Consider the following 19030-nt stretch of genomic DNA (forward strand, 5'->3'; position numbering starts at 1 on the left):
TCGCCATAAACTAGACTGCCGTAATAACATACGCTGATTAGTTTTTAACAGTAATTGAAAAATAAGATGTACATTTGTAATTCCAAAAGAACTTTATAGTTTGAAGGATTTCTGGTTTAGTATATGTCAATCTACATGACAAAACACTAGTTATGGCTAGTAGGAATGCATCTTCAATTACATTTCACTATAATGCAAAGATTTTGATGGCGATTCCTGTTAGATTTTAAGTTTCGAAAAATATCCAGTCAGAAGCAGATTTGACTGTCACTCAGTACACAGTAACTTATACTTATTTCAAAGAACACTGTAGAAGAATTCCTGACAAATGAAACAGAACTGAGCCACAAATTATCAATCCACATTTCCAAAAACTGAAAAAAATATTATTTGTTTTCACTTTATTTACATTTTGACAGCAATGAATATATCCTGTTCCTGCTAGAATAAACAATACACTCATAGTCCAAGAAGACATCTGTCGGTCAGTCTTTATATCTAACACAAGGGGAATGGTCTATGCACTTGAAGTGATGGTGTTTGTTTTAAACTGGAATTTCAGATGTCTCATATCTTGAACCTTCTGAGGTTTCGTTGGCATAAATATCACAGTCAAAAGGAATTAATAAAGCAACAAAACATAAACACCCTGTGCTTTCAGTATGTGGCAATCAAAAGTGGACATTTTACACAAGAAAGCACACAAAACATCATCCCTGAGAAGTGACGCACAGTTCAAATTAATATCAACTCGTAGCTTGGTAAAATATTACACCTACTTGGCATATATGAAGACTTAGGAAAGAAAATGTCAGAAAGAAAAATACAAAGAAACTAAACAAAACGAAACACACAAAACAAAAACAAACACATAACAAATGTGACTGCTTTTCTAAGAAATCACTCATCCATAACAGTTAACTAGCACACACGTCACCAAAGCATTTATTAAATGCACTTAAGCCTCCATTCGAAACTGACCATTCCCAGTGAGCAAACTGTAGGACAAACATTAAAAAAATAATCACATTAAGCAGGCACACCACTTCCATTCTGCATTCACTACCATCTTCATGAATTAACAAGTCTGTTACTTATAGGGAGTCACTAGCACGCTGCCACTTCAAAAGTCAAACACTGTTAGCTGATATGGTCTTAGTAGATTCAGACTTTAATTAAAGAGGTATCAAGTTCAGAGATACCAACTCTACTACATGATGACCTCAAATGTTTATCAAGTCTTTCTAATATTTACTTGGGTACTGTTATGCATCATTAGTTTAATTATGCTGATGGAGTTTCAATACTAAAGGGGATGCTGATTTCTTAGCATTTCACTGATAACTTGAGTTTTAACAACGTTTTTTAAGAGAGGCACAATGATCAGTCTGTGTTTGAGGCAACACAAATCTTCACCATTACCGTCGTCACTATGATAAGTTTGCCATGTATTCTTTAGTAAAATCTCCACGTTCACATAAAGACAGTTTTTGATTCTAGAATTTGCATAGATTTGTGCTGACCAGCAGCAAGAGAGTGGTTAGAAACTGTTTTTCACTTAAGACAATTCGTTGCTGCTTACAACACAACAACCTTCTTTGTTTTTAGAATCAGCATCCATCTCTGCAGATTTCTCCATAATGCTTTTACTTGTGCTTGTGTCAGTTTCAGTAGGCACTTTTGAAAGAACATCAAACTTATTTGTGCAACAGATTTTGTCTTGCAAAGAACAAGAAGCATTCTTGCCAGTGGAAGATGGAATCCGTTCACTCGCATCATCACAGCCGTTCTGCTGTAAAATCTTCTGCTGTCTCTCAAAATTCTGATTGATGTCTCCCAAGAGCATTTTAGCTAATTCAAGAGAACGCTTTGGTTTGAGAGTAGCACTGTATAAAGATCTTTCTGTCAGCTGTTTGTTAGGCCTGCACTCAGACAAATCGGTGGCTTGCATTTTTCCTGAGAAAAAAAAAAAAAATCAATCTTGATTACAGAAATCTTAGAATATTATTTTATTATTGTCATAATTTCTTAAACTCTTAAATAATGTTATAGCAATTACACCTCTACACCTACATACTTCTAATTTTTATGATTACTCACAATAATTGTAACATTATAGAAAATCGTTTGTAGATCAGTAATAAATATCTTAGAAAATAATGAATAAATTAAAATACTAATATCAAGACTCGAAATTAATTTTGTGGAGTGGCAGCAATCTGCTTCAAAGATTTTAAAATGGAAGCAAATGCAAGTAATTAAGAAGCAGTCCTAGAAATTAAAGTTGTTTAACAGCAATGTGGAAGACACAAAACACAGTGAAAAAACATAAAATTTATATAACTGCTTCTCAATATATCTGGAATACTGTCAAAAATAAGATGAAAAGCAAAAGCTGCTTGTGAAGTTGACTATCATAAGCATATTGTGGATTTTGAGTGGCATAAATATGCTACCTGCCCCTGTTAATTTCGAGCCTTGTGTATACACTAGTACATTATTATCAGGTTCAACTCATATTTCTAATCTAAAATGCATTCTAATTTTGTTTTTAAATCAACAGTTTTTAGTCATGAAAAAGTCTTTATGGTCTGCAAATACTATCGAGTTATTGCCCTAAGACAATTATTATCTATTAAAAGGAAAACTCAATTGAAAAATGTATTTGACTTGAATATTAGATTACGTGGTGTTTGGGTCTTGGGCGAAAGACGTTTGCCTTGCAATGGACTGTTGCAACCTGACAGTTGATGTTGGAGCAAAGACTGGGTAGCGGAAAGACCTACAGATGATTTAGCCTGCAACATCAACAAAATTACACTTCTTTACAGGGCATACATTACAGTGGAAACAAAGAAGAAGAGAGCACGCACTGCACTCTGAATTTAGGTGTTAACAGAGAACAGTTGATTATACAGTTTGACCTAAAAGCAATCATATACTTTAAAATTAGCTGTTTTAAAATAGCAGTTGATTATATTGTGACCTACAGCCATCATATACTTTTAAATTAGCTGTTATATATTGTGACCTAAATACCATCAAATGTTAGTATGTTAAATTTAGTTGTTAAGTTGACAATATTGTGATCTAAAAGCTATCAAATTCTTTGAAATTAGCTGTTATTAGCATAGATGATTATATAGTGACATAAAAGCTCTAAATTTAGCTGTTAATACTAATAGCAAAGATGATTATTCACAAAAACCATGAATGGTGGCTAACAAATTGTATCACTTATTCCTTAGCAACATACATGCATCCATATCAGTTGTAAAACAATAATTAGCACAATTTTTATTGACTCGATATCCAATATAATTATTAGTCTCAGGAACATTGTTTTTCCAAAGTTTTTGTATGATGGTATGCAAGGCATTTTATTGTGAACCCGACACCACTTGCCAACCGTTTCATTATCAAGCCAAGTTTACTTCTATAAACTGGACCATGCTTCAACTAAGATTGGTTGTTTGGAGGTGCAATGTTTTGCTAATTGTTGCCAAATAAAATGAAGCATCAAATTAATTTATTTTAAATGTGTGTATAGTTTGCATAGTGAAATGGGATGTTCATTAATTTCACACAGTGAGTGAAAAAAATTGAGGGGAGTGATAAATTGCTCCCTTAACTTAAAATTATGGGGAGCCATTTAAGATATTATCATACTGATACCACATAAATTCACATGCTAAGGGGAGCTAAAAATTACTCTTGTTGAACTAGTCTCAGGGTAGTGAGAATAATAGCTAATGCTATTAATGATGTGATTTTTAATGTCAGAATGTTTAAATTGTTTTTTGAAGTTCATTTAAGCTAAATTCAAATTTGTTACTTGTAAAATAACATGCCAAAATGATGTTAAAGGTGTTATTTTTAATGTCAGATTAAAAAAATTAAAAAACTTCTATTAGGCTAAATTAAAATTTGTTAGTGGTAGAATAATATGCCAAAATGTAAAATTAATGACTTCATTACACTGAATTGATATTATGTAACACTAGTGTTATAAATGTTGATTAGCAACACTACTTTGTGGAACTGTGAAGTGCCAGATAGATCCAACTAGCACCAACCACTGTGGACAGAATCCTGGGCTACATTCAGCCAGACCGAACAGAAAAACGTCCGCCAGACTGGTTTATGCACTTCAAGTTAAACCAAATGGCCACGTCGGGAACCAATCAAATAGTTTGTGAACCCTAGTGAAATGTTTGCCGGCATTACTCGAGGCTGGTCAATATTTGCTTTTAACCCATTTAAAAAATACATCTTGTAATACACACCCAGTGATGCTAGAAATATTTTTATTACACATGCAGACGTTTGCTACAGTTAATAAACATACTTACCAGAATATTGGCTTACTGAATATACGTGAGATACAGCATACACTTCATAAACAAAACTGTAACTGACAACAAATATTAATCCCGAGAAACGACGACCATAATTTAGCCTCACCTGAGCGATATCCAAACTGTCTTCGCAGTTTATCTGCATAGACATTCTTTCACAGCAGTCATCCAGTGATTCACCCACTACCGACATGGAATTTTCACTCTCACTGTCTTCAGGAAATGGAAATCCAGCTACTTTGTTGACTATCAAGTCATAAAGTTTATCTGAAGAAGAATTGATCCTTATCTTGGCTCTTTTGGCCAGTAGAGTACAGTTCTCAACATCAGTTCCCGGAAGCTTTCTTTTCACACTACTGTCAGAAGCTTGCGTCTCACTCATATTCATAGAAGATAATTTTTCTGAGCATGGTACTGGCTGTATGACCTTTGGGTCAACGTTTTCAACATCACAGACTGTGGATACAACGGTCTCTGGATTTTGAGGTTCTACATTTTGTGTCAACACTGGTTCTTGTTTTTGCACTTTGCTAACATTACATGGAGCTAAGGTATCTGAAGAAGAAACAACTGCCTCATCATGAACATGTTTTTTAGAAACATCACTGCAATCTTTAGATGAATCATCACTTTGCGTTTTTTCACGAGACATTTCTGAAGTATCTGTTGTACACAAATTACCACCATCATGACACACTCCAGTAGTATCAAGTGTTTCACTGTTAGTACTGGCCGGATTAACCGAACCATTACCTTCAGCCACAGCAGCCGCATACGGTTTGGATGATGATGTGCTTGGTATATTGTCAGTGAGAAGCAGAGCTGCCAGAGCACTCTGATTGGTCACCTTGGACTCATCAACATTAGTCTGGTCTGCAGCAGCAGCAGCAGCAGCAGCAGCAGGACAAACACCTGCATCAACAGATTCATCAGCTACAGTCACTTTACCCACAGCTGCAACTTGAGCAATGGTATCTATATAGTCATCCAGCACATCTTGTGTTACCTTCACATGTGGTCTTTTCTTTTTGACTTTCTTATCTTCTGGGATACAAGACTTGACATAAACGATCTGGTTTGTGCTCTCAATCATCACTTCTTGGAATTTCTTTTTCTTAGTATTCTTTTTCTTAGATGGCTTTTGTGAGTCTTTGGGTGTCTGTTGAGTCGGTAATGTTTCACTTTGAGGAACACTAGCAGAATTTTTAACATCTGCATTTTCCTCTATGGCATCGCAAGAACTAGATATTTCTTCTGAATTGAACAATTTGTTTTTCACACCATTACAAGATGAAACTGTAAGAGAGTTGAGAGCCTGAAGATTGTCATCTTTAAAGGTTACTGGAATTGCAATGTAGTCTCCTGAATGGTAATTATTTTGTTTTTGTTTTGGTCCATTCAACTGCTGAGGTTGACCACCAGTTGTAGAAACCAGCTGCAGAAATGTCTTTGATGGATCCCTGCCTCCAGGAAGAGTTATAAATTTTAGATCAGAAAGATTAGAAAATGGACCGAGTAACTGCCTTCCCTTCAGGGGTGCTGGTAACAGAAGAGGCTGTTTCCCTGGATGGACACCATGAGTTTGTTTAGCAGTTTTGCAAACTGAACCTGCTGGATTTACAGTAACTTTTATAGTCTGGGGCACAGTCATCTCCCCAACAGGTGTTGTGGGACGACTTCTTCCAGGACACACAGATAAAGATTTATTTTCAACAAGCGAACCATTCTCTATTGAGTAGGTGACAAAGTTCTTCCCTACATCAGATTTTAATGAAGTTGACTGGATGTGATTAGCATTGTCATTGCAGCCTGGAGTATTTTTAGAGGACTGTGAATCATCACATTCAGTCAGGATGCAACATTCATCGTCATCTGCTTTATTATCTTCAGCTGATTCAAAAGTCTTCACACAAGCAATGTCTTGTTTTCGTTTCCTTTTGTTAGATGATTTAGTTCTTCTGTCTTTTTGAACAGTGCAGTCATCATTGTATCCAAACAGTGGCTTCATTGCCCCCGTCTCAGCATTTTCAATGACAATCTGACCAAGATCATCTGATTCAAACGGTAGCTTTTTCTTCTTTTTCTTTGTTGAAGAACATTTCTGACTACCAAGCTTGACCAGCTTCCCATGAGACACAGTAGAACTGACATTTGAAAGATCAGACTGAGAAATATTGAGCTGTCTTAGTCCAGAAATACCTACATTATTCTCAGACTGTTTGTGTGCCATGCTTAAACCATCCTTTGGTTTTGAAACGTCTTCTGGCTTAGTGATCTGTTTTTCTGTGGATTGCACGACAGTACATGAAGGTTTAACAGAAACTGTTGGCATGGAAGAAGGATGTTTTACTGCAACTTCAAACTCTTTGTGCCTGTAATTCATCTTATTAAATACTCTGTTGGAGGCTGAATCACAAGATATTTTTGCCATCATACATTTTGATTTCTGCAACTGCTGCTGTACAAGTGATGTTGACTTTCCTGCCAGACCTTTCATTTGTGAGAACTCCACAGGATCAGATTTTTTGGTAACTTTCACACGAATAGAGAACATTGTGTCTGGCAGTTTCTCTCGTAGTTCAGGTGGTATGCATGCTGGTTTATCGGCTTTTGGCAGAATCTCCACACAGTAGTCACTGACTATCATCTTCTTGGGGTTTGGATATACGCCTCTGTTCAAACACTGGGCCACTCTACTTAGTATCTGAGATTTGGCATTGTCCCAGTTGCAATTTGCTATAAACTCAAGCAGCTTTATTTCATCTTCTTGACTGTCATCACCATGTTCTTCTTCTGATTTTGGCTTAGGATTAGCTTTCAAACAAACCATTTGTGTGTGCCACTGATAAACTCTCCTTTCAAACACAGGGTCTCGCAAAGATGATTTAACAGGTGCATTAGAATTTATCGGAGTCTGCAGCAATGGGTGTTGCTGTATATTTTTCGTTTTCAACTCATTCTTCTTCTGTTTCAGATCTTCTGTAAGCTTCTTAATCTTTTCTATTACATTAGTTTCATTCCAGAGTTGTGACAGAAGATCTGCTTTGTCATCCACAGATTCACTGCTTCTGGAAAATAAAATCCAGGTAAAACAATGATGTACATGAGAAGAAGCGTAACTATTTCTAAAATAATTGGAATATTAAAGCTGCAATGTCTCTTTTCCAATTGTATCTTTTAAAATACAGATTGTACTACATATCAACAGATTTTGTTAACTCTTAATGTAAGCCGCAAGTCTCACTACCTCCACATCTGCCATTCCTTCCTAAAAAGGAGACAGGACAGTACACCCATGTTTTTTGATGGACCAGTCATGGTCAATCCTATGACCCACCACACCTCGGATGAGCATTCTACCAGAGGTGCATCCCGCTAATTAAGCTATATATGAAAACAGCAGGAATTAAATGAATGTTTATTTATGAAAAACAAAGACGGACCCAATGCTTACTATAAATGACTTACCTGCGGGAATTTAATTTCGAAACTGTCTCATCCTCAGCTTCACTATCATCACCACTGATTAGTATTGGTTCCACAGATAACTAAAAAACATACAAATTTATTTATGCAATATTCACATAATCTGCATAACCTAATAGACAAATGTATTGATAGTTTGAACTGAAATGCACACAAGGCAAATGGTTATTTATTGTAATGTGACTGTGACCCCAAAACGAATATCATGCACCTTTTTGAGATAATGGTACTGATTGTGTGATCCATTACTTCTTTTTATCAGGATACAAAGGCATTTATCCCAAGCTCAGATCACGGTAAATTTGAATATAACTGAAACACACTCACACCCTTCAGCCAGCCATATATGTTAATATGCTGTAACAAATCTGTATATTTCCGGTATTATTGAAGGTGAAATAATTACAATGCTAATCTCAGAATCTTTGCTTGGCTGAGATGACTCAGTTTTTATGTTGACACTAGTAGATACTGTGGGCACAGGACAATCTTCAGTAGAATTTGTGGTACTTGATGGTAATTCATCCACTTTCGTTGTGTCATCTTTTGAAGTATCAGTTACAGAGTTAACATTCAAGGACTCCTTTGTACTGCCTTCCCGAGTCTGCAACAAAATAGAATTACAATTGAGAACACTGATTTTTTACAATGCATGTATAACTTCAAAATATTTTCCATATTTTTAATCATATGCAATTACAAATGGCAGGAATAAACTGGCCATATCTAAAACAAAATATAGGCACACATTTTGCCACAGAAATCCATAATGTTCCATGCAATCAATTTTAACTGCTCGTAGGTGGCCATCTTTTGTCAGGTATCCCAAACGTTTTCAGTGCTTTTGAATTTACTCCCTTACCATATCATTCCCAACAAGTTTCACTTTAATTGGCTTATCAGTTTCCAGATATGCGTGTTGCGAAATCCAAAATGGCCACCATTCATAAGTCATTTTTTTCATTGCAAGTTTAATAGCACTTAAAGATAAAATCACTTACAAATTTTTATTTTAATGGATTTTAATTCAAGATGGCCACCATAACGTTGACCTAGTTTTCTGCTTTGTTTCTTGCATATCTTTAGGTGATACCCATCCAGCTCCCAAACTTTCAGATATCTTTGGTCAACAATATTCAAGAAATTCTCCAGAACAAGAAGAATTCTGTGGAATTAAATGTCTTGCCTACCATAAACATTTTTGATGTACTGTGATAAACTTTTATAGGTGGAACTATAAACAAAATTTCATTGACCAATGATTTATAGTTTGTGAGAAAATGATCTAAACATGAACATTTTATGCCAAAGTTAAACTATCGACAAACATAAGTGGACAATGTGATATTAAAAAAAAGTTTGTTTTGTTTAACGACACCACTAGAGCACATCGATTAATTAACCATAGGCTATTGGATGTCAAACATTTGGTAATTATGACTCGTAGTCATCAGAGGAAACCCGCTACATTTTTTCTAATGCAGCAAGGGATCTTTTATATGCACTTCCCCACAGACAGGAAAGCACATACCACGACCTTTGTTCAGTTGTGGTGCACTGGTTGGAATGGGTAAAACAATTAATATATGCAAACCTTATGTCTAGATTGCTTGACTTGGTTTGGGCTTGATTTAGTTTTGTTCTTTGGATTTGTTGATGTTGCAGTGTTTGAATCAAGACAGTGCTGATCAGACTGAACGTGAACGGTACTTGACAGCATCTGTTCTGTTTCCGAAACACTATCTTTTGAAGGACCAGTTTCTGCAGGCTTGCTTGAAGATTTAGCATCTGGCAACTCATTTGTACTGTCGTTTCGACTCTAAAAATAAACAGTGGATTTAATATATTTTTGAAGTTTGGTTTTTATGGTAAATGCAATCCCATCACAATAAATTTTTAACCATCAATGGGTGGATAAAGCAGGTAATTTTGTAAATACAGATGTTTACCTTTTATCAACCTAAACTAACAAAACTTGGGAGAAGTAATTTGGGAAGAAGTGAGGAGATTTGGGAAAAAGTGATACACAAATGTTTTGTATAAAACAAAATGAATAATACTGAGTCTTTTAAATAATTACAACATAAATGAAAAACAAAAAAGGTTGAACTATGAATACAGCAAGCCTCCACATGTAGCATGAACAATGATAATTTCATTCCTGCAACCAATACTGTGAAATCTTTTCTGAACATTCAGTCCTAACAGCAAATCTTTTATTTCGGTGTTCAATTTAAAAAAAAAAGCTATACATTCCGAAATATATTATGCAATTTTTGGGGGGATAACCTCTTCTCTGGTTATGCCAATTTTGAATTTGCTGAAACCTACACCGTATATATATACTGAACAAAAAAAGAAACTTCCGATTTGTACATATAGTATTTGTTGTGTTAAAGAATTCATTGTGTAATGAAATTATATAGGTAGTATTAGCCTTGAGCTGTATTATCAGGATTCATGAATTTTATCGATTATTTTTGCACTGTTAATCGTAGACAATGTGAAATTCAATTTGCACGTGCATGCATGGTTCGACATGTCCCGTGTAGTATTTGGTCAATTTGTTTTACTTGTCTTACTGACATTGTTGTCAAGTGAACGAAAACGCTTCAAAATTGGTAAAAAAATTAACGTTTTTTTTACATTGTAGCATTTTTAGTATGCCAAGAATACCCAATAATTTGCACGAACGGGTGATTGGCATGCTTGATGCTGGCATGTCGACAGAAGACGTTGCAAGGCAGGTTGGGAGTTCTAGTCGAGCGATATGAAATCTTCGCGTAAGATTTCGAACGACAGGAAGCACCAACGACTTGCCACGTCATGGACATCCACGTGGTCAAGACTGCTATGTCATGAACACGCATTTGCACAATCAATTCCAGACAGCCATTGCTACTGCTGCTAACACACCTTGGCTTCAAATAACCGAATCAATGGCCAAACTGTTCGAAATCGTCTGCGGGAGAACGGTTTACATGCACGACATCCTTACCGTCGGATGCATTTTAACGCAACGTCATCGTCTAAATCGTCTTAATTGGGCACGTGTACACACTCGTTGGATACGGCGACGCTGGAATACCGTTCTTTTTTTCGGATGAATCCAGATTTTCTTTACAACGTGGTGATGGCAGGGTGCGCGTCTACCATAGGAGAAATGAACGCTATGCTGACTGTTGTGTTCTTGAACGAGATCGTTTCAAGGGTGGGGGTTGTGTCATGGTCTGGGCTGCCATTGCCCATGGTTATCGTTCACCACTAGTCGTTATTGATGGCAATTTAAATGCTCAACATTACCGCGATGACATTCTCGCTCATCACGTCATTCCTCTGTTCCATAACAACGCTAACATCTCGATTTTTTAGCATGATAATGCCACCTCTCATACAGCTAGAAACATTGTAAATTTTCTTAGGACAAATAAAATTGATTTCATTGATGACTGGCCCGCTAAAAGTCCTGATCTCAACCCCATCGAGCATGTCTGGGATAGTCTGGACAGACGATTGAGGTGTCGTCCCAACCCACCCGCTAACGTCAACGAACTTCGTCAAGCACTCATTCAGGAATGGAAGAATATTCCACAGGCAGAAATCAACACTTCAGTCAATTCTATGTGCCTGCGATGTACTGCAGTGGTCAATTCAAGATGTGGTCATTAAATCATTTAATATATACAGATTTTAATTATTAATTTATTATAATTTTCCGTTATGCATTTCAAATTTTATTTATCAATTACTTGTTTTCTTAAATCACAAATCTGGTCCCATGCTTATAAAACATTAGTGTAGATTCAAGTCTCACTACATCACATGCATGCAATTTGTACGTGTTGCCATGATGTTAAAATCTCAAGATATTACTAAAGCTGAGATTCCTTTTGTCCGGTTGCGTTTGCGGCTCTGTTTACGACTCCGTTTGGGGGAAAATTACACATGGGATTCCCCTAAAATTACCGCACAGCGAAATGGATGAATCGCCCCACGGAGCGATTGAAATAAGCGCATGCGGTTTTGGATAACTAAACGCAAACGGACCGCACTAATGGAATCACTCTCACCTGGAACAAGTTGGCTTGATTAAACCACACCGCACTGCAAACGGAGCCGCAAACGCAACCGGATAAAAGGAATCTCAGCTTAAAACCTGAGTCTAGATTATTAAAGTTTTATAAGAAGGAAAGGAAGGAAAAAAATGTTTTATTTAACGACGCACTCAACACATTTTATTTACGGATATATGGCATCGGACATATGGTTATGGACCATACAGATACTCAGAGAGGAAACCCATTGTCACCACTTCATGTGCTACTCTTTTCAATTAGCAGCAAGGGATCTTTTATATGCACCATCCCACAAACTGGATAGTAAATAACACAGCCTTTCTTACAACAGTTGTGGAGCACTGGCTGGAATGATAAATAGCCCCATGGACCCACCGATGGGAATCAATCCTAGATCAATCCCGCATCAGGCGAGCGTTGTAAAGATCTATTTTGCCATATCAACCTCCAGCATGAATAATACAGTTGACATTGTGTGCACAAATCTTTGACAACAAAACCAGACTTCTATTACTACGTAATCAAGCCAGCTTAACACACTACCATTATATTGAAATGATTTTGTTTTATTAAAGGGCAGTAACTCTACCACATTTAAATTAACTGAGAAACATGAAAACAGATGACCTAGATGTTTAACATTGAAAATCAAACTTGCTGAGTGGTTACCTCTTTAAAGCATTAACCTATTTTATACAACCACTTCATATTCTCCTAGTTCCTTTAATATAGTATGCTCTGAGCTGTATTAACCAACCATTTGACATAAGAGGTCAGTTTTATTACAAGTAAATTCAAATTCATAACTGATCTAAATGCTTCCATTTCATGCACTATGATTGCTGTTTTTGTTGGGTTTTTTTGCTTTTGTCTATTTGAAAATCCACTACATTTTGATGAAACAATATGAAAAGATATATATATATGATTTAATACTTCAAATATGGGTTCAATTATTAAATACTTATGTCATAAAGTTACCTATCAAACATAAGTAAATCTACCAAACTTGTTCATTCAAATATACTCAAATTAAAAATGTGGAACTCAAAATCAGTGATAACAAGCAGTTAAATATCTCTCAATTAACTGTAACTTTATCATGTTACAAATTGTTGACCTTCTATATTGATATTTTGTAACTTTTTCATATATACAATATGTTGACATTTCATCTTGATATTTTGTCACTTTAATTACCATACATTGTACAACAATATACTGACCTTTTGTTTTGATATTTAGTAACTTTATTATACAAAAATATGTTGATGTTTTGTTTTGATATTTGTTAACTTTATCACACAAAAATATGCTGACCGTTCGTCATATTTTGTAACTTTATCACACAACAATATGCTGACCTTTCGTCTTGATATTTTGGACATTTTGTTTTGGTTCGGAGATGATTTAGTTTTGCTCTTGGAACTAGATGATGGTGTGGTAGTTGAGTCAGGCAAATGTTCCTCTTCAGTAGAATTTGCATTTTTTGTAGATGATTGGCTGACATCTGCAGTACGAGGTACTAATGATGACCCAGATTTCTGAGAAGTCTTTGATTCGTGTGTCTCGGACACACCATCTTCTCGAGCCTAAAATCAACCATTCTCTATGTATAATAATCATTAACATGACTTACTTTAAACATTTTAATTTTTTAATGGCACAACACAAATATTTTGTATTGCCCGAGCGAGAGTGAGGGTAATACATGAATCCTGACACAAGTTTCATGAAATCAGTACGACTCACACACGAGTGTAATAATTTCTTTATTATCCATATTATTATTGTTGTTTTCTTTATGAATAACAAGACCCAACTCAAAATGTTTCAGCCACAACTAGAAGGAGATGACGAAATGACATCATATTTCAAATGTACAGTCTGAGCTAGGACTGGAGAAACAACATCATGTTATGACTTTGCTTCCCACAATTATGTCATTACACTTGTTATTACACATGTGCTTCGTATGATTATTATTAACTCGGTTATGTTGAACTATATGGATAATATTTCTTTCTAGTTAAGGCTTAACGATATCCCCAAACCAGTATGTCAGCATATTGTAGTACATTAATTTAAAAAAAAAGTCTTACTTATTTGAATCCTCAAACTGCCAAATCACCACTTTTGTTGTAACAGGCTTTCAAGCAAGATTTTGTGAAAAATAAGGGCTATTTTTAGGGCAAAATTCTTAAAAAATAAGGGCTATTTTTAGGAATTTTTAGGAATTTTTTGACAAAAATAAGGACTGAAATTCAATAATCAATATAAAAGAAAAACATTCTGTACTCACCTCCAGGGAGAACATAAATACAAAAGCTAATTACCAACTCAGAAGATCATGCCAATGGTCATCAACAGCGATATTCAGCATATCAATACAACCAGATTAAAGTAATCTGATATGGTGCAAATCCATGCTGAATATGATGCTGATAACCACCAAGATGTCTTCTGAGAAATACATTAATTCAACATATTCATTATCTGAAAGTATACTAAGGCTAGATTTAATTAATTCCAACACTTATTTTATGTTGCATTTATCAAAAAATTCAAAATTTCAAAATTTCGGATTTTCACCAAAAAATTAGGGCTTTTTAGGATTTTGAAGCTTTAATAAGGAATATTAGGGCTGCTGTCAAAAAATAAGGAAAATTAGGAAAATAAGGGCCCGCTTGCAAGCCTGTTAATAATATTCAATGAACTGGATTAAAATCTGTTACATGTCCAGAATAAACAAAAAATATTGTTTAACTTTAAAATGTCTTCAATATCTGTTTTCAAACTTTGTTCAGTGCTTCTAGATTATGTTAGCCCCACACTCATGGCTAGTGATATTCAATGTTGGGCTAGTAAATAACTAGTATTGCTGTGACAGACAGCTAGTGAATTTTTGGGTCAAATATTGCAGTTCAGTCTATTTTAAAAATAGGAATATCCTGCTCCCACCCCCATCATCCAATGTTAGTGTTTTTAGCTCTATCTGCCTCTTTAGGTGACATATCCGATTATTACTATTATTTAGTAAAATTGTATTAACTTAAAATAAAGAAAGTGAATTTTTGCTCGTGGCTATTAAATTTTAAAATCACTAATCCCAGGGCTAGTGAATTTTATAAAAATTGTATAAGCTCTGCTTTCTTATCAATATTCTGTAGAGTTATCACCCTGCATTGAAATATTTTGACAGTCCTAGAGATCCCACACCAGAGTATTACATAGAGTTCAGAAAACACAAAACTGTTTCCTTCTTTTTAAATAATTTATGCCTTTTACTGGTGGTATAAAACGGGTATTTAAAAAAAAAAAATTTAGCTACTGTCTGTGGGAGATCAGTTTCTGAGAAAATAAATTCCCCTCTACGTTTGATAAAAAAAACTAAGATAAATATAGACTATTATATTATGCAAGGGTCGGACTTTTTTCCTTCAAAATATTGATACATCTCATACTGGTTAAAGGAAATATCAGACTAATATTAGTAAACCAACCCTTCGTTTTCTTTCTCCAGCCTCCCAGTATATTTCACTCATTTCATACAACATCATGGCCTTCCTGGTCACAGCGTCGAGGTTCTTTGATGTACGGTGCATAGACTCCCGCCGTGGCAGGTTTACAAAGCGATCTCCTCTCGGTAGACGGGTTTTCTTCTTGTGCTCCTCAGTCACTGGCACCGGTTTCTCAGGGGACTCTTCATCAGGTACATACTCAGGGTCAAGGTCACACTTTTTCTTTTTGGACTGCTTATTTTTGTCAGCTGTCTCGTCTGAAGTTTTCTGGTCAATAGACTCTAGTTTGTCCAGGCTTGGTGGTAAATCTTCAAAGTTGTTTTCATCAGCTTCGTCATATATTACAGTAGGTTCATCTGAGAATAGAAGCATCATGTTAAATAAGGTTTGACTGGCCTTGTGATAAACAGTGTAATAATATTCTTCAAATCAACAACCTGACCACCATATTGCAGTGTTCATTAGTAGCTGGCTATTTTTGTTGCTTTTAATACAATTGGCAGACATAATCACCTATGTTTCTCAAACAGCCTCCTAATTTCAAAGTAATAATTTTTTGACCAATTAAACAATAGTCGATCAAAGTCAATTTTTCATGCAAAACTAACCTCAATACATAATAATGTTTTAATAACACTTTTCACAGTGACAACCATATCCAAGAATGGTTCTGCTGCACAAAGTAGTTAGTGGTGCAGCTTTCAGATTCAGAAGGAAGTGATGAAGAACTTTTCAAGATTATTATTGTATGAAAAACATAGATTATTATACAAGCTTATGTGTCATACTTATTTTACAAAACGAGTGTCAGGATTTTGTAATTTGCCCAAGTGATAGCGAGGGTAATATATGAATCATGACATGAGTTTCGTAAAATCGGTATGACTCACACACGAGTGTAATAATTTCTTTATTATATATATATTATTATTGTTATTATTTTATGAATAACAAGGACTATCTTACGATGTTTAAGCAACACTAGAAGGTGATGACAAAATGACGTCATATTTCACATATGAGCTAGGAATGGGAAAATGTCATTTTATGAAGTCAGTTTCCCCAAATTAGGTCATAATAATTGTTATTACACATGTGCTTCATATGATTTTTATTAACTTGGTTATGTTAAACCATGTGGATAATAAAAGTCAATATTACTTGCCACAAAATCACACACAAATAAAGTAAATATTATAAGATTTAACTCAGCAATAAATTTTTATTTTTTTAATTTTCAATTAAATGTAGGTCATGACAACCTAATTCATATATATGCAATCACCACAGTGTTAGATAATATTCTACAACTGACTGAACCAGTGGAAATAAAAAAGTATAGTAAACACAGATCATGCCAACCTGCTAAGTGTGGTGACATAAAATTTCCCCTCTGTTTACACACACAAACGGTCTGACACTCTGACTTGCTGCAGTGACTCTTTGAGTGATCCGTGCTGTGGTTATCCAGACTGTCACAGATGCAGCCCAGACGACAGTACTCCTTGTCACACGCCCTCAAGGAGCCCGTCGACCGCGGCTCAACCTCGGTCTCGTCCGGCTCCTCAGCGGAGTTACACAGGTGGCAGATGCAGCCATAGCGACAACCTAAAGAAAAACTTGTATTTAAATTTTCATTTGAACAAAAATGTGCAGTAACACACCCAAGCAGATTTGTTCATGGCATATGATCAGGGAACATTTTGTATTCAAAATCTGGAGTAGTAATACTTTTATTCAATTGATAATTGATTAGCAACTACTGTTTAATGAGATCTTTCATAATTTTCATCATAGGTTCTTATACGGACTCCCATGTTTGAAGGGGGGAGAGGGGGGCGGGGACGGAGGCTAGTTTTTGCCCAATTAAACGAAAATGCCCAAATATGGATAACAACATTTATTCATATTAACATTGCTACCAAACAGATACATAGGGTTGCAAACGAATGACTACACATTTATACATGGAATTTTGAGGGTAGAATGATGGAAATAAATGGTAAAAAAGGTCTCAGATTAGCACATTTCTCCCAAATATCTCTCTCATATTTCTGCTTGTGACTTTTATCATTCTATAAACTAGAATGGCAAAGCCATGATAGGTCACATGTTATGTACAGAATAGTGAAAAGATAAATCAGTGCAAATATAAACTTGTATGTCACATCATGAGTTGGAAAGTTTGTGTGTGTGTATAATTAAAAGATAAGAGTAGGGAGCTTTAATTGGTTATTCTTTAGTCTACAACCCCAATTCCTCTTCAGCACAGACCTACTACATAATTAATGAATGACAATATAGCTTCCAACCGTCTCAAAAAAAAAAAAAAAAAAAAAAATCCTTTCTGTTTGATACCACATTTTAACCTCCTCCTGATGTTACATTTATGGACATGTACAGTTTAATGACTATTGTATGTTGAAAATGTACATGAAATAAGAAAGTTACCTTTGAAATGATTCAAGAGCAAGAGGTTAAATAAGAATTTCACTAAATTAAATGTCTCGCCTACCATAAACGTATTCGGTGTCAATGATAATTGCATCCAAATTTTTTTTATTAATTTTTAAATCTTTACACATGCATTGTGTAGAACATCCATTGAAACAACTATTAAAAAAGTTTCATCAGTATAAGACTTAGTAGTTTGTGAGAAACGCTGCTAAATGCAAACATTTGAGATTAACCTAATGCAAAAGTATTTAATTAAAAATGTTTAATTAATAGTTTTTTAATTCTTTTCACATGTTCTGTGATGAACATCCATTGTAACAACTATAAAACAAGTTCCATTGATCTATGGCTTATAGTTTGTAAGAAATGGAGCTAAAAACTTTGTAAATGCGAAACAAAAAACCTGACCAAGTGTCAAATGACCAGGATCTTGGCCTAGAGTTAAACGACCAGGATCTTGGCCTAGAGTCAAATTACCAGGATCTTGGCTTAAGAGTCAAATTACCAGGATTTTGGCCTAGAGTCAAACGACCAGGATCTTGGCCTAGAGTCAAACGACCAGGATCTTGGCTTAGAGTCATATGACCAGGATCTTGGCTTAGAAACGACCAGAATCTTGGCCTAGAGTCAAATGACCAGGATCTTGGCCTAGAGTCAAGTGACCAGGATCTTGGCCTAGAGTCAAATGACCAGGACCTTGGCTTTGAGTCAAATGACCAGGATCTTGGCTTAGAAACGACCAGAATCTTGGCTTACAGTCAAATGACCAGGATCTTGGGCTGGAGTCAAATGACCAGGATCTTGGCCTAGAGTCAAATGACCAGGATCTTGGCCTAGAGTCAAATGTGTGGGTATAAGGGTGTATGCAGCTGAAGGACTATCACTTGCCATAGTTAAAAAAAAAAAAAAAAAAAAAAACCATGATATAAATCAATCAGAAAAACTATAGCTCCAAATGGGTGTGCAGTTATTATCACAAGGATTATCACATGCTGAACACTCATACAAAATATGAAAACTATCCTTAAACAGAGTTAACACAATTAGAGGAACTTTTAACAAACATGTGAATGGCCTTGACCGTTGCCTGAATCACATTTATTTATTGGTGTGCAGTTGAATGAGTTACCTG

At 35.4% G+C, this 19030-nt stretch overlaps 1 protein-coding gene across 3 annotated transcripts in view; it reads right to left on the minus strand.

Annotated features, from left to right (window-relative positions):
• Nucleotides 1-386: 386 nt before the first annotated feature.
• LOC121374222 overlaps nt 387-19030 on the minus strand; it is a 29466-nt gene continuing 10822 nt past the window's right edge. Inside the window, exons 4-12 of one of the 3 annotated variants that reach the window (XM_041501219.1) lie at nt 16804-17049; nt 15424-15797; nt 13285-13512; nt 9439-9663; nt 8251-8448; nt 7827-7906; nt 4465-7426; nt 2687-2798; nt 387-1956 (exon numbers count right to left, since the gene is read on the minus strand). In XM_041501219.1, the coding sequence (XP_041357153.1) occupies nt 1559-1956; nt 2687-2798; nt 4465-7426; nt 7827-7906; nt 8251-8448; nt 9439-9663; nt 13285-13512; nt 15424-15797; nt 16804-17049 (4823 nt within the window). In that variant the 3' untranslated portion in view covers nt 387-1558. The remainder of the gene's footprint in view (nt 1957-2686; nt 2799-4464; nt 7427-7826; nt 7907-8250; nt 8449-9438; nt 9664-13284; nt 13513-15423; nt 15798-16803; nt 17050-19030) is intronic. The other 2 variants (XM_041501220.1, XM_041501221.1) reach the window with 2 other exon arrangements.

Source organism: Gigantopelta aegis, chromosome 6, assembly GCF_016097555.1.
Source record: "Gigantopelta aegis isolate Gae_Host chromosome 6, Gae_host_genome, whole genome shotgun sequence".
NCBI classification, from domain to species: domain Eukaryota; kingdom Metazoa; phylum Mollusca; class Gastropoda; order Neomphalida; family Peltospiridae; genus Gigantopelta; species Gigantopelta aegis.